At 54.2% G+C, this 14,381-nt stretch overlaps 5 protein-coding genes across 5 annotated transcripts; 3 read left to right on the top strand and 2 right to left on the bottom strand.

The window, feature by feature from the left end:
* Window positions 1-891: 891 nt before the first annotated feature.
* On the top strand, window positions 892-3,626 carry CONPUDRAFT_96957 (phosphoglycerate mutase-like protein; the record flags this gene model as incomplete). The annotated part of the gene is made up of 13 exons (XM_007766189.1): window positions 892-1,238; window positions 1,307-1,707; window positions 1,766-1,859; window positions 1,916-1,938; window positions 1,992-2,021; window positions 2,074-2,120; window positions 2,175-2,221; window positions 2,279-2,378; window positions 2,441-2,469; window positions 2,524-2,692; window positions 2,755-3,040; window positions 3,103-3,228; window positions 3,286-3,626. The coding sequence occupies 13 exons, from the start codon at window positions 895-897 to the stop codon at window positions 3,531-3,533; spliced, it is 1,944 nt and encodes a 647-aa protein (XP_007764379.1). The 3' UTR covers window positions 3,534-3,626.
* A 156-nt stretch (window positions 3,627-3,782) lies between these two features.
* Window positions 3,783-5,226, top strand: CONPUDRAFT_96954 (DUF1783-domain-containing protein). The gene is made up of 5 exons (XM_007766188.1): window positions 3,783-4,087; window positions 4,239-4,457; window positions 4,541-4,595; window positions 4,664-4,723; window positions 4,829-5,226. The coding sequence occupies exons 1-5, from the start codon at window positions 3,800-3,802 to the stop codon at window positions 4,894-4,896; spliced, it is 690 nt and encodes a 229-aa protein (XP_007764378.1). The 5' UTR covers window positions 3,783-3,799; the 3' UTR covers window positions 4,897-5,226.
* Window positions 5,227-5,854: 628 nt separating this feature from the next.
* CONPUDRAFT_79489 (uncharacterized protein) lies at window positions 5,855-7,155 on the bottom strand. Its single transcript, XM_007766037.1, has 5 exons — window positions 7,023-7,155; window positions 6,656-6,886; window positions 6,418-6,597; window positions 6,132-6,326; window positions 5,855-6,061 (listed from the first exon to the last, which is right to left on the bottom strand). The coding sequence occupies exons 1-5, from the start codon at window positions 7,119-7,121 to the stop codon at window positions 6,035-6,037; spliced, it is 732 nt and encodes a 243-aa protein (XP_007764227.1). The 5' UTR covers window positions 7,122-7,155; the 3' UTR covers window positions 5,855-6,034.
* Window positions 7,156-8,173: 1,018 nt separating this feature from the next.
* CONPUDRAFT_141578 (uncharacterized protein) lies at window positions 8,174-10,349 on the bottom strand. The gene is made up of 2 exons (XM_007766187.1): window positions 9,267-10,349; window positions 8,174-9,114 (listed from the first exon to the last, which is right to left on the bottom strand). Exons 1-2 carry the CDS (start codon window positions 10,308-10,310, stop codon window positions 8,575-8,577), a joined length of 1,584 nt encoding a protein of 527 aa, XP_007764377.1. The 5' UTR covers window positions 10,311-10,349; the 3' UTR covers window positions 8,174-8,574.
* A 930-nt stretch (window positions 10,350-11,279) lies between these two features.
* On the top strand, window positions 11,280-13,545 carry CONPUDRAFT_162014 (uncharacterized protein; the record flags this gene model as incomplete). Its single annotated transcript, XM_007766186.1, has 11 exons — window positions 11,280-11,315; window positions 11,386-11,505; window positions 11,561-11,719; window positions 11,792-12,005; window positions 12,062-12,168; window positions 12,227-12,261; window positions 12,318-12,515; window positions 12,557-12,612; window positions 12,671-12,680; window positions 12,736-12,787; window positions 12,847-13,545. 11 exons carry the CDS (start codon window positions 11,280-11,282, stop codon window positions 13,543-13,545), a joined length of 1,686 nt encoding a protein of 561 aa, XP_007764376.1.
* Window positions 13,546-14,381: the final 836 nt, after the last annotated feature.

The following is a 14,381-nucleotide window of genomic DNA, read 5'->3' as shown; positions in this document are numbered from 1 at the left end:
GTTGAGGAGATATTACGCCAGCGGGTCAAGCGATACAATATACTCGTCCCAGAAAGGTCACGAAGCTACCACTAGAAGTCCTCGTGTTTAATCACAGTGACCAGTGATCAATGCTTTGGCGCTACAATGTAAACAGCTTTGTTCGGGTCCAACTTTCCGTAAAAGAGATTATACTAGCCAGCAACTTGAAGCTCGCCGAACAATGCTGGTGGTTTGGTCAAACGAAAAGAAGTCTTCAAAGACATGGTGAGGCTGCTGTTTCCGATCTGAGCTGCACTCGGACAGCTTTGGATGTAGTTGATGTTCAGATGCTTAGTGCCGTAGACGCAAAATAATTAATAAGATTCGGATGAGGAGTCCTTCGGATCAGGGAATCGAGGCTCTGAAGCTAATTGAATGTGCGGAAGACCAGTAGGCGCCTCTGTTGCTCGGGTCAGCGCTGCATCGTACCGGAACTATACAAGGTGCGGGAATGGATAATGTGCTGATGGTGTATGACATAAAAGCGACTAGCCTTATTCATCCAACGAAGAATCTGATCAAACTGCAGCACTGCGACTTCAACCCAGCCTCAGGTAGGCATCCAAAGTATGGGCAATTAGAGTCGCAAAGTGGGTATTTGAGTCCTGCAGAATATCGGACGCCCATATGGCTTTGTCACTCTCCGACTGGATTCAATGGGTTTGCTCATGAAGAGCGCTGCCGAAAAGGACGCGAACTTGAAAAAGGCGCTCACGCTGACGGCAGCAGGAAGGGTGCCAAATTGGGCAAGCCGCCCCTGACGTGAAGCGGCGCGTATAAACAGGCTTGTCCTCGGGCGACCATCATCGCCCCCACAGGTTCCCCACCTTTCCCCGCTCTTGGTGCCCATACGCCCCAGAATACCCCTCAGCCATGTCTGAAAAGGTTTACAAGATACCTTACGAAGACCCTCCCGATACCCATGATATCCTCTATAGCTCCGACCATGCGACGCGCTCTCGACGCGGCGAAGTTCTCCGCGTCGCGTCTGCGTTTGCCCTCGGCGCGCTAGCTTGTGTTGGGACTATAGCCCAGCTGAACGCGTCTGGCGCTATTTACATCAACATCAAAGGCCACGCGCCATCCAGCCCCGCAGCATACAACACGGACGCGAACGCCGTCGACGCGTTCGCCCCACCGTGGGTCGGCTCAACCACCGGACACGAGTGGCCGCCTGCGCACCCGACCAACGCAGAAACCATCATGTTCCCTACCAAGTGAGTCATACTGACAATTCCTCTCTACACATCCGCCAGATGCTGATTACGATTGTCCGCCCCACCAGCGTCGGCTACCCCGGCCCCACAGTCGCCGCGGGCGAGCCCGGTCTGGTCGCGACAGCGCCGCACTACGCGATCCACACCGGCGCTCAGCATATCGTCGTGCCCACCAGCTTCCCCAAGGCCAAGCTTCCGCGTCCGCACGCGCCGTACCCCGATTCCGACTCCGAACCCGGTTCGATGCCCGTAGTGCAAGAGGACGAAGATGACGAGGACGACGAGGACGACGTGTGGAAGGACGAAGAGCCCTTTGATCTGTTCCGGCACTGGGGCACGCTCTCGCCGTGGTCGAGCGTGCCTCGGGGTGGGTTCGGTGTGGATGCAGGCCCAGAGGCGCCGGATGGTTGCCGTGTATCGGGATTGCATTTGCTTCACCGTCACGGAGCTCGCAGCCCTGCTGACGTTGGTGAGTACAATGTTCTGTTTTCCATACTGCCGTGCTGTGAGATAACACGGTGATTTAGCTTCCGGTCAGGGAATTGCGGGTTTTGCTGAGAGAATGAACAAGCAGGCTGCGGACGTACGTGCAAGTGGACCATTGAAGTTCCTGAACGAGTGGTGAGTGATACACGCCACCGAAAACACATGGTGTTAACGGAGCTCATCTGCTACAGGACACTCAGACTCGGTGCTGAGGGTGACCTTTCTCAACTCATAGTGTATTTGGAACGCGCGTTGACGTTTTTGCAGGCTTGTCTCCGTTTGGCCGCTCTCAACTTTGTGAGTTACGCGCGCAGAGAATCATCTCGACTAGCACTCACCTCTCGTATAGTCGATCTTGGCGTCGCAACCCGCATGCGATACGGCTTCTTATTACAGGTTAGTATTCAAGTTCCCGGCTTTGATGGCATAGACAACTGACGCGTTTTTCAGAACTTCACAGCGACCAACTCCATTCCCACTTTTAGGACAGAGTCTCAGTACGTCAATCTTCTCCTCAGTATCTACTGGGGCTAAGACTTAATGGCGATGTACAGACACCGCATGCTTTCGTCTGCACAGAATTTTGCTCTCGGGTTTTTCGGGTACCCGCTAGATGGCCAGTACCACCAAGTGATCGGGATCGAGTCACAGGGCGTGAGTGCTTCACTCGCATCATGTATAATCTACCGCTCATTACAGTACTGTCAATGTAACAGTTCAACAACTCCCTTGCACCTTATCGAACGTACGTCATACTCTTTATCAGATATAACTGTAAGTCAAACTCACAATGATATAGGTGCACAAATTCAGCAGATCCGGCGAAAGGATGGGCTTCAACTCCCCGCGTGAATGAGTGGAAGAACATATATCTGAAAGACGCGTTGCCACGGCTGCAAAGGCACATCAGGGGCTTCACGCTGACCGTTGACGACGTCTATTCGTTCCAGGAGGCGTGTGCCTACGAGGTTTGTCCTTGCTTCGTGATTGATCCGCACGTCTACTCTCGCTGACTCGAACAAATCGACAGACCGTCGTGCTGGGCTACTCCGCCTTCTGCGCGCTGTTCACGAAGCGCGAGTGGGACGGATTCGACTATGCACAGGACATCAATTACTGGTACAACGTCGCGTTCGGGTCGCCGCTCGCGAAGGGGCAAGGGATCGGCTACGTGCAGGAGCTGGTTGCGCGGCTGGAGCACAGGCCCATTCAGACGCACAACAGCTCGACGAACGCGACGCTGCATGAGCCGCAGCTGTTCCCGCTGAATGATCCGCTGTATGTGGATGCGACGCATGAGGTCGTTGTGCTTAACAGTGCGTTGTTTCCTCTGCTTCGAGGGCGGCTTCGGACGTTGAGCATTGGTCTTTGGGTGTAGTCATTACAGCGTTGAATCTGACGAGCTTCACTGGTGCCGGACCGCTGCCGTCCGACCGCATACCGAGGAAGCGTACTTTCCGCTCGAGCCAGCTCACGCCTTTTGCGACGAACGTCCAGTTTCAATGTACGTCACCACATCTTTTACATTGTTGATGGCGTTGATACTGACATGCGTTTGCAGTGCTATCGTGCGCGGCCGAACCCGAAGAACAGATCCGCGTGATCATCAACGACGGAGTCGTACCGCTTGACGGTGTCCGCGGGTGTGGCGAGAACCGCCTGGGTATGTGCGCGGTCAAGGACTTTGTCGAGGCGCAGAAGGCGTCGATTCAGGGTGTGGATTGGGCGTATATCTGTGACGGGGACTGGACGATTCCGGATGGATGGAACACGACGGACGGTTTGCCGCCTGGGTACCCGGACGTTTGAGTACTTGTGGTTTGGGCGTGATGCTGCTAATCTAACAAGAGAAGCTTTATTGTTGAGATTGTATTGTGCAATAGAATGCTTGTTTGCGACCGCAAACATCTCGGCCGACATGGGTTATGGGAGAGAAACCTAAACACATGAAAAGCTTATACCGTGGGAGCCACGCACCTGTCAAGCTTTCGGGGCGGCTTCCCGAATCTTTGCGAACAACTCCTGACTTCCGCCCATTATCTTTCTTTCCCTTACCTACTTCTGCCTTTACCGTAATGTCGTACCTCCGCCAAACGCTCTCTGCCACATGCCGGCTCAACACCAGAAACGCTGTCTTCAGACCACGCCCACAGGCGCGCTTCAACTCAACTGTCAATGTCAACACCAGCAGTGCTAGCAGGAGAGCACAGCGGGCGTACGCGACGGTGAGCGAGACGCGCTCGCGCCACCCCCCTCGACCCGCTCTGGAGGAGCACGATGTGGAGACGTTCTCTGCGCCGTCCAAGCCGCGGATGTACTATGCGCGCCCGCCGCCCTCCAAGATGGAGCTGCCGAGGCTTAAGGTGCGTTGCATTTTGAGGTAGTTCGTTGTCGAGGAGAGTTGGGGTTTTCTGATACACTTTGTTTCTATGCACGATTTGCGTCGATTCCAAATGAACTATCCAACACACCGACTTATCCTTCTCGCCTGCGCAACACCGTCTTGCACAACAGAACCGCTGGCCCGTCGCGCTCGCACTCAGCGTCGTCGGCGTCTCTGCGTGGGCCGCCTTCTTCTACATCGCCGCGAACCAGGAGAGGGTCGCATCCTCGATCACACAGCAGCTGCTCGCGACTGTGCGGGACTCGCCCGAGGTGGGCGCGTTGCTTGGGGATGTGGTCAGACCAGAGCCGGTGTGGTGGCTGAATGGGGCACCGTGGGTCAGTGGGGCGGTAAGTGATATCTTCCACATTGTTGGCGAGGTTGCGAGGGGAGGGGAGGAGAGACGGAGAGTTAATACTAACGCGTTGGACAGATCAATTTGCCTGCGGGGAATGTGGACTTGAGTTTTCGGATAAAGGGGCATAAGGGTGCGTGTTCAAGAATGGGTTATCATTGCGGGTGCGTGCGGAGCTGACCCCTCGTGATGCTGTTGTAGGTGCCGGGACGGTCTACTTCACGAGCATACGAAAAGCAAAAGGAGAGGCGTTCCAACCGTGTAAGCGCTCTCGTCCTTCTTCTGTTCACGCGATTTCCTCTCCGACAAGCCTGCTTCCTTTCATCTGTCAACCCAATCACGATGCTGACAATAAGTCTGGCGCAGTGCGCTTCAGGTTGATCACGGATGACGGTCACACGGTGGATATTCTGCCCCGAGCATCGTTGATATAAGCCAAGCTGTCGGCAAGGCGTGCTACATGAAGCGGTTTGCATATATCTGAGAACATAATGCATGGACCCTTAATTTCATTTCCTCCACTTTTGCATGATCGCTCGCTCCCTTCGCGTCCAAGCATTTGTAGTCGACGTGCAACGTACGGCGTTTGGCGTCGACTTGCGGCTTTCTTCCCGCCAGACGTTATGAAGCGCACCAGTCTCCCAGTGAGCCCTTGGACTTGGACTACGCTCACCACTTAGTCTGTTGCTATCATATCGTAGACCAGGGTTCCCTTGAATGGGCGCAGTAGACGAGGCTTCTTGGGGTATATGTGGCAGGATCTGCTCCGAATGACCCCATGTCTCTACCATGAAACTCAGTATAATTACGTATACGTTCTGGATTGCCTGCTGGACAGCAATAGCATCGGTAGAACTGCAGAGAATAAGCAAAGCCGACTGTCGATAGGAGTGTGTTGCGTATGGCACAAGCTTGAATATTCGGTACGCCAACCTCACTCTCCTCGAAAGTGGTCTACATCATCGCACCACGCCCCTCGTCCACACAGCTGGATTTTGTTCGACTCCCGGCGGCCGAGTCGACGGAGTATCTGCACATACTTGATTGATACTTGAATATGGATCTTTATGTGTAAAGGAATAATGATGGCCGTATCAGATATAATACGTTGATACAGAGACGTGTAACATGAGGGATTGCTTGCACGTACTGTTGAGGATGGGGCATGACGTGCTAGCCAAGCTAGGCGCATTGCGTCCAGTGTGAATGATCATAAAACCTACAGACTTACCACACGCTCGTGCTCCAAACTCCAATACCACTGTAGCCAACCTATGGTAGAGCATGCAAGGACCAGCATGGAGTAACGCGGACTCGAGTGACCCAAATTACCGCCATCAGCGATAACAGTACTCAGAACGGATAGAATTCGACCACTTTTGGACTTGTAGGAAATAACGTTTTATTACTTGAGACAACAGAAAAATCTATCAGGCGTTAAAACTTCGTTTGCAAAGCGTATTCTTCCCAGAATCGGGTTGCGTATGTAAAATGGAAGGCAATGTAAATCTACATGATGGCTCACAGACTCTTCTGCCACTTTCAACATGTCATGATTTATCCTGAAGAGACTTAAACTTTGCCTTGACCAACGCGACGCTGCAAAAAAAGACCATATGTCAGTCATATATATCTGTCTATCATGGCCCAAGCAATGAGTGGAACGCACTTGGACATCCCACAGGTTCCAGGCGTCGGCGACAGTATTCTTCGAGTCCGAGAGATTTGCCTCAGTCATCTTGAGCGATTCTATCAAGAACTTCTGCAGCGAAGAGGACTGGGACAAGGACTGGAAAAGCTTGGAGGCGAAGACGTGTCCTCTGGTATCTGTCTTGCTGTCCCAGTGCTCGCAGTGCGGGCGACCCTATTGGTGCGGAAGGGGTATCAGCACAGAGGCATACGCAGAATGACCTGTTAGAATGGGGAGTTTTATGGAGAGGGTTAATTGAGCGTACCTTGTGGTCCCAAGTGGTCCATGCCGTCACCATAATCAGCTCGAGGTTCTTGAGATCACCATCGACCATGTGTAGCTCCTGGAATAGGTCCTGCTTCATCGCAGGAGAGCTTGTGAGGGACAAAAGCAGCGTGGACGCAAACTGCTTTCCGGCACGGGCATTGTTCAATCCTACCAAACGCTATCGACAAAACAATGAGGCACAACGCTTAAGCTCGCTGCCACGATCGAAAACTTACCTCAGTCTCCCACTTGCTCCATTCCTCAGCTACCATATGTTGCAAGCTGATGAGGTCCGCGTCGGTTATTTCTAAAGATTTGAGAAGCTTCTCCTTTAGTAAAGGGGACCCCAATAGGGCGCAGTCCATCACTATAGCGAACATGATACCGAACGGCTTGGGCGGATCCACATCCAGCGAGTCCATCGCGTCTTTTACGTCAAACTCCATCACGGCAAACGCAGGACGTGACTACCACCGTCAAACGAGTGGCGGAGAAAGTTAGAAAGTGCGCCAGTGTTCCATGGTGAATAGACACGAACCATCATAAGAAAACAAGTTACGACGTCAGCCAAGGCGGTGAAAACCAGTGCGATCAAAAACGCACCTGATCGTTCCACTTAGTCCACGCCTTCGAAAAAACCGCCTTTAGCCTTGGAATATCCTTGGGCCCCACCTGGAAGACGGTCATAACATCGCCTCCCATGTTTGGCATGGAGCGGAGTATCGCCAGCATCGCGGTAGCATACACTTCGCCTTGGTTGGAAGCCATGAGTGTATCGTGTAGTGTGTGTGTGTGTGCGGAAGGAATTTGTCTTAGTGCTTGAGTCGAGGATGAGGATGAGGAGATGAGGAGACGATAGAGCGAGACGAGTACGCCTTATAACTGACTCGAGGTGTGACTGTACAGCTGTGACGAGACAAGCGCTTGCTCACGGCGACGAAGATGGTTAACTTCTTTGCGCATGGTACGCGTGGTGTAGTGGCACGAGATAACCGTGTATGGGCTAGAGAAGTCAGGGTCGCAGCAGCTTTACAGGCCTTCCGCGCGAGCCGAGCGTTCTCAGCCAGGCCACTGGGTTAGGGTAGCCGGAGCCTTGAGGCTTGAACAATTGAACAGCAAAGCGCTTAAGCTGTAGCGCCCTCAGGGAAGTCGGGAAGTCGAACGCGTACCTTGGTGTACGGACTTCCCTGTCATGCTAGCTGTCATATCTAAGCGCACCTGCTATTGTCCTGTCCTGCCCTGACCTGTAGTAGTCCCGTCCACATTGTCCTCCCTTCATACACGCTAGTTTAAGCGGCAAAAAAGAACGGTCGCTATCCACGAGCGCAGTCAGGGTGGTTTCAGTTTGACAACAAAAATGCGGAGTGAGCTTGATGCGGATCAGACGATGAGGACAAAGGAGGGTTGCCGGCGCGTAGTGTGGTGTGCGCGTGATCCGAGCTATTGTCCCGCTGGTATGCGAAGGAGGTCAAAGTGTATGACCCTGATGCGTAGGCGTCGAAGAAGTAAAGAAATGAACCAAACACTGACAAACTCACGGAGGCGTTGTTCATTATTTTCGCATTTTATTGTTGAAAAGAATAACAGGCAAATTACATCATACAATAAGTTGAACGCGAAGTTTTATATCCTTTCAGAGCAGCAGATTGTCTGTGCAATGTCGCTGTTATGTGACATGGGCTATTCATCAGACCACACCCCGAGGCAGGTGAGCCAACGACATGTCTCGCCTGTTTTGTACGGACGTAGTGTGCCAAGAATGAAATTGTGCAGTTAAAAAGTACACGTACAATCAGCAGTCGGAAAATAGAGGAAGCACGTAGAGTAACAAGAATATACGCAATGCATGTAAGAGGAACATAAAAGCAAGAAGCCCCAAAACGCCACCGGCGAGCGATACACTGCACGTCAAGCGAGATGATCATGATCATAATGTACGATATCGTCCGTGCGTGCTATATGTGGTACCAAACCTACTGTGAGGAAAGGAAACGGAACCAGACCTATCGTGAGGGAATGAGAAATGGATTTCCAAAGGACAGCGCGAAAAGGGCGAGCGGCACACAGGAAAACGCGCGGCTGGCATGGCATGATACGAGCATCAGAGTTATCCAAGATGATCATGCTCAACACCCTCCACGGCGATCGCCGAGACTCAAGGCCGCTCGAGCCTCCCGACAACCCCCTCCGCCTCACCCTTCGCCTGCCCAAAATCCGGATCGATCGTCACCTTCTGGCGCACAGTCACGTCCGCGCCCGCAGCGGCAATCACGACGCCTGCGAGATGTGGGTCAATCGTTCCCGTCCCCGGGATGGTGCCCACCGGTACCAACGCCCCTCCTCCGATTCCTCCCTCCGCGTTCGCGGGACTGCCCGTCAGATTGGCGTTCGAAGCGGACGGCGACGAAGGCATTACACCACCACCACCGTTGGCAGCAGCGGCAGCTGCAGCTGCCTCGACTGCGAAACTCTTGAACGGGGAGGGCGCGACGACGGGGCGCTGGAAGCGCGCTCTGTAGTCCGTGGGGTTTGGTGTCTGATTTTGGGCTTGAGGCGCGGTGGCTTGGGGCGGGGTACCTGGGCCCGGACCGGCTCCGTTATGAGGTCCGTTGGGTGGGGCGAAGGTGCCTGGGCCACCGGGGTCGACGCCCGAGGCTGCTGCTGCTGCCGCTTGCTGGGCCCAGTGGATGCGACGCTGTTATGAGGACGGGAAGGAGAACGGGATGGCGCATATATCCGATGAAATGAAGTAAAGGGCGTTGGCAAAACGCGCATATACCCATCACAAAGAGAGAAAGTCAAGTCAGCTCTACAATGTTCGTATCGTGGGGAAAAGATATACTGTACCTGATGATCCCAATGGTCCCACGCCTCCGCGATAATGGGCTCCAAACTTGCAAGCTCGTCGTTCGTCATCTGCAGTGTCCGAAGGAGATGCTGCTTCAACAACGGCGCGCACGAGAAGGACAGAAGCAGCGTCGAAGCAAAGCTCTGTCCACCCGTGACCTGCGCAGGGTACCCCTGCTGCTCGCCTCCCTCCCCGTTTGGCGGATGCTGGCCCGGTGGAGGCCCAGGATGACCAGGCGGCGGAGGCCCATGCGGATGCCCGGGAGGCATCATCTCGTGCGGATGCGGCCCACCCATCTCATGGTGGGCGAGCATAGCATACTGGCCCGGCTGATAAGCAGCGACCTCCTCCATGGTCGGCATCATCTCCCCACCCTGGTGGCCCGGGTGGCCAGGCGGGGGCGGCCCGTGGTGGCCAGGTGGCGGAGGGTGGTGATGCATATGGGGGTGGTGAGGGGGAGGGGGTTCCATGCCCATGTCGCGCATCTTGCGCGCTTTGACGAGCTGGCGGTGTTTGCGCTGCCTTTCGCGGGCGGCTGCACGTATTTTGTCCTTCTTGACGATTTCGTCTGCGTTTGGGGCTGCGACGAAACCTGGGGGGAGAGGGGTAGCGTGGCCATGAGGATGCTGGTGAGGATGAGGGTGAGGATGGGAATGGGGATGGGGAGGTTGCTGGTGTGGGATAGGCGAATGTGGCATGGGGGAGTGCGGGAGCGGTGGATGGGGGTGCTGCGCATGGGGAGTCATGGGGTGGGGCTGGTGAGGGGGAGGCGAGGGCAGCTGGCCAGGGTCGGGAGGAGGCTGGTCGTGGGCGAGGACGATCATGGAGATGGTCTGGGCATTATTGCGATCGCGCTCTCGCTTCCTGCGCTGTCGCTCTGCAGCCTTCTCGCGCTTGAGGCGCTGTGCGGGAGTCTCATTCTCGCGATTGCGCTTGCGTGAGCTGTTTGAGGGAGTGTGTACGGTGGACTGGAGGGGGGTGAGGGTGGACTGGTGCTGGTGCTGGTGCTGGAGCGGGGACGGTGTTGTCGGGTCGAGGTCCATCCGCTCAGATTTGTTGGCGAGCCGTGACTCGTAACTGTAACGCGTTCCGTACCCGGCCTCTCTCACTGGGGGAACGGGCGACAGAGGTGACCACGTCGTGACGGCAAGTCACCAGATTCCCGGGACAAACACTGTCACACAAATCAACAAGCCACATTTCTTCGGCTTCTTCCTGGACTTCCCATCTCTGGGCGTCTAAGGCTTTGGCGCTTGCATTTCCAGTCCACGATACCGCAGATTACAGGTAGCCATGTCGAAAAAAACAGGTGTTCGCGAGATGATATCAAACCCCGTGATTTACCACAAATTTCAAACATCACTTGTTTGTTAACGACAGAAAATCTCTCAAAATGCGACAATCAAGTCGAAGGTTGGCTCCCCTTTTTGGTCAGTGAAAAAGACTTCCGCCTCGACGGTCAACGCTTTATGGCAGTATGACTGTTCTATAAGGAAGCTCCATCATGAAAGTATGTTTTATCGTAATAAAAAATGAAGTCATCTCATTGAAGGGCCCGGTGATAGCGGATGCCCTTCCGTAAGCTCTGAGTTCGAATTGAAGCAAATTCCTCACCCTCTGCAGGCCGAGATGCCGCTGTCAAGAACCTGTCAAAACTTTGTCAGCGCTGTCAGACCGTGCCAGAAATGTGCTAAATAAGACAGTCGTGAGTAAGCCGAATATATCGGGTGTCCCTTTGTGAGTAAGGCGCCGCACGATGCGAGCATCCATCCCTCTGCATAGATTGTGGGTAACGTGCTAGCTCGATGCGAACAGCCGCTCGTTTACATTTGAACAACCACTGGGCAATATTTTCTGACGAGAAGTACGAAGCAAGCGGGTTTCAGATGAGACGATCCTCTTGAAGGCTTGGTATAAAAATGCACGACCGTTGACGATGTTCTCTACAATCAACTCCAGAACAACGAGGACTAGCTCACTTCATTTCTTACCCTCAACCCTCCTAGCTAATCATGACTGTCGAATCAAGCTCCACTCAAGTCCTCATCGTACGTAAACGTTTACCTAGCACCTGCGCTCCTCCTGCCACCCAACATAACGCTAACGCACGCTCTCCAGGTCGGCGCCGGCCCCACGGGTCTTGTCGCTGCGTTGGGACTTCTGAAGAACGGCATCTCCGTGCGCATTATCGAGAAAGACAGAGCACCCCGCCAGGGACAACGTGGTCCCGGCATTCAGGTGACCGGAAACCAACTCGTTCAGTTCAGAACGAAGCTGACTAGGCATTCGACAGCCGCGCTCGCTGGAACTGTATCACTTCCTCGGGGTCCCAGAGATCCTGGAGCAGGCGACTGCGATGCCGGACTTTATGTCACATACGATGGGGAGTCCTGCAGCGCTGAAAGAGTTCCCGATGACGCCCTACGCGGACCCGACTCCAGCCATTCCTTTTGTGCGTCTCCTGCTCAGCTTCGAGTCCAGTCGCTCCGCTGATACCCTTTTCTCTTTCTCTTGCATTAAAAAGAACAACGTGCTCGTGCTGGGTCAAAGTAGCGTCGAGAGGCATCTTCGTTCTCACCTAGAGAAGCGAGGTACTCTTCTAGAGTACGGCAAGGAACTCGTGTCCTTTGAGCAACACGACGACGGCGTTGTTGCGCAGATCTCCGTCAAGACCGAGGACGGCATCCATACTGAAACAATCAACGCGCAGTATATTATCGGTGCCGACGGTGCAAGGGGTAAGTGTGTGCCTAGCGCATAATGTTACTGTGTAGCTTACGCACTCTTGGCACAGGCATAGTCCGAAAGCAACTTGGCCTCAAGTTCCTCGGTGAGACGCGCGAGACCACACGCATCATCACTGGTGACATCCGCTTCAAGTGCGATGCCCTGCCCAGAACTGTAAGTTGCTCGAACTTAGTAACACAGTATGGATAGAGTTTTGACGAACGACCCTTAGAACTGGCATCTATTCGGCAACGGTGCCGGTAGCGTGTATGTCCCCTTTCAATGCTCCTTGGGATTGTGTCACTCAATAACGTTGTCTGCAGCGTCTCTCTTCGTCCCGCCAGAGACTTTGGTGAGGACGACGCGTGGCATCTCATCATGTCCGGAGACAAGTACGACGTCTCGAAGCTGCTGGCTGACGAAGATGCCTTGTGTAAATCCATCGAGGAAGCTATCGGCGCTACTGTGAAGTCTTTCGAAGTCGTGTGGATCTCCGACTTTAGGCAAGTGCAGACGCGTATGTGGCTCGAAATTGTTGGGAACTTGCTTACACAATGCACAGGCCGAACATTAGGGTTGTGAACAAGTTCGGACAAGGACGGGTCCTCGTTGCAGGAGGTAAGAAGACACAGTTATCCCGTATTTGGATGTTAGCTTATCTATCGCGTTCTTGTAGATGCTGCACAGTAGGTTTCACTATCATCCCGTTTTGTCGCTCTCAGTAACATAGTACACGTAAAGCGTACACAGTCCCACAGGCGGACAAGGTCTGAACTCTGGCGTCCAAGATGCTGTAAGTCTCATCACCTCCATCTTTGCTCTTCCCGTGTCCACGACTCACGCTGCATGCAGTTCAACCTCGCATGGAAAGTCGCGCTGGTTGCCAAACACCTCGCCCCGCAATCCCTGCTCGAGACCTACACGCTCGAGCGCCTGCCCGTCATCACCGAGCTGCTCGGACTCACAACCGCGCTGCTCGACAAGACTTTCGGGCCCAAGCACGACACCGTCGAGAATGCGTTCCACCGCGGCCGCATTCTCTACATGCTCGGCGTCAACTGCCGCGCGAGCCCGATCGTGTGCGACGAGCGCGCGGTCGACGTCGCGCCCATCGCGGCGTACGGAGAGGAGGTGAGCGGCCAGCTCGTCGCGGGCGACCGCGCGCCGGACGCGCCTGGCCTCGTCGAGGTCGGCGGTGAAGGTCGAGGAGGGGTTGTCAGCCTCTTTGATTTGTTCAGATATACGCACCACACCGCGCTGGTGTTCGCTCCGGAGATTCTGGAGGCCGAGGAAATAGTCAAGTTGCTGAGCCCGTACGCGGAATCGGAGATTGCTCGCGTTGTGGTCGTCTTGCCCGCTACGGGAGAATCAGAGGCGACTCTTGACTATGCCAGAGTGGTGGTCGACAAGGAGAATCACGCGCACGCGAATTATCTGATCGAGAGAGGCGAAACGCGGGTGGTCATCGTTCGGCCTGACGGTGTCGTAGGTGCGATTGTGGCGGGGTCGTTGGGCATCCAGAAATACTTCGGGAGAATTCTTGCCCAATAGTTAGCTCTAGAATATGGAGGGGTGAACTATATTCGTCATGATGTACTCAGCATAATAATGGCATTGCGGAATTGAAACACTCTTACTTAATAAAAAACAGGTTACAAATGGTATACACTGTAGCGACCCAGAGACGTATGATGGCTACACGTACTCTTATTGCCAAAAAAAAAAAGGTTTGTGAGCTCGTCGCTGTTCCACAGCGCAATTACTAGCTTGTCCCAGCTCCTCTATCGAAGAACTGAGGTTTACATCTCATTGGCATTAACGACGACCTTTGCATGGATTTACAGCAAGTACTTACTTGCACTTGCGTGCTGGCGGTGGAAACTAATCGACCCCATGAAGAGATTTGGTGCTTGCTTCTCGCAAACCTTGCGAAGCGGAGAGCGTAACGCCGTCACGGCGCGTCGGTGTATGTGGGGGGTGAAGGTGCCACCGAGTACTGCCTTGAAGGCGGCGCTTGCTTGGCACCTTGAAGAAGCGCTGAGCCTGATCTCCGTGATGCCCGCGGCGCGACCACGTGCTGCATCAACCGCGCTCCAACCACCACCACGCGCCTCCAACACCAAGAGACCGACCCTCACTTATCCCTGTCTTTTTCTTGCTAGCTACTGAGAGGACGACGTTAACTTGAAACTTCAAGCGGAATGGGACACAATCCAATGCTGGACACTTCTGCTTCATTCTCTCTTGGCACCTCGCGCAATACGCATGCTTTAAGCTCCAGAAAGCGCAGAGATGGCGAAATGAACTTTCGGTCAGTTCACCCCGCGTCTTGGCCAAGTTGGCTGTGTCGATCTGACGGTTGCCCATTGACTGCTTCAGGATCGTCC

This window comes from Coniophora puteana (genome assembly GCF_000271625.1).
Source record: "Coniophora puteana RWD-64-598 SS2 unplaced genomic scaffold CONPUscaffold_2, whole genome shotgun sequence".
NCBI classification, from domain to species: Eukaryota; Fungi; Basidiomycota; class Agaricomycetes; order Boletales; family Coniophoraceae; genus Coniophora; species Coniophora puteana.
This window is presented reverse-complemented; position numbering and strand designations above follow the sequence as displayed.

What these genes read in the sequence shown, in the direction of transcription:
- CONPUDRAFT_96954 (XM_007766188.1), top strand. Translation starts at nt 3,800, where the DNA reads ATGTCGTACCTCCGCCAAACGCTCTCTGCCACATGCCGGCTCAACACC. An exon ending in TGGAGCTGCCGAGGCTTAAG is followed by an intron (nt 4,088 to 4,238) that starts GTGCGTTGCATT and finishes CTTGCACAACAG; the next exon opens with AACCGCTGGCCCGTCGCGCT. An exon ending in TCGGATAAAGGGGCATAAGG is followed by an intron (nt 4,596 to 4,663) that starts GTGCGTGTTCAA and finishes ATGCTGTTGTAG; the next exon opens with GTGCCGGGACGGTCTACTTC.
- CONPUDRAFT_141578 (XM_007766187.1), bottom strand. Translation starts at nt 10,310, where the DNA reads ATGGACCTCGACCCGACAACACCGTCCCCGCTCCAGCACCAGCACCAG. An exon ending in GGGACCATTGGGATCATCAG is followed by an intron (nt 9,115 to 9,266) that starts GTACAGTATATC and finishes TCCTCATAACAG; the next exon opens with CGTCGCATCCACTGGGCCCA.
- CONPUDRAFT_79489 (XM_007766037.1), bottom strand. Translation starts at nt 7,121, where the DNA reads ATGGGAGGCGATGTTATGACCGTCTTCCAGGTGGGGCCCAAGGATATT. An exon ending in GGACTAAGTGGAACGATCAG is followed by an intron (nt 6,887 to 7,022) that starts GTGCGTTTTTGA and finishes TGACGGTGGTAG; the next exon opens with TCACGTCCTGCGTTTGCCGT. An exon ending in GGAGCAAGTGGGAGACTGAG is followed by an intron (nt 6,598 to 6,655) that starts GTAAGTTTTCGA and finishes TTTTGTCGATAG; the next exon opens with CGTTTGGTAGGATTGAACAA.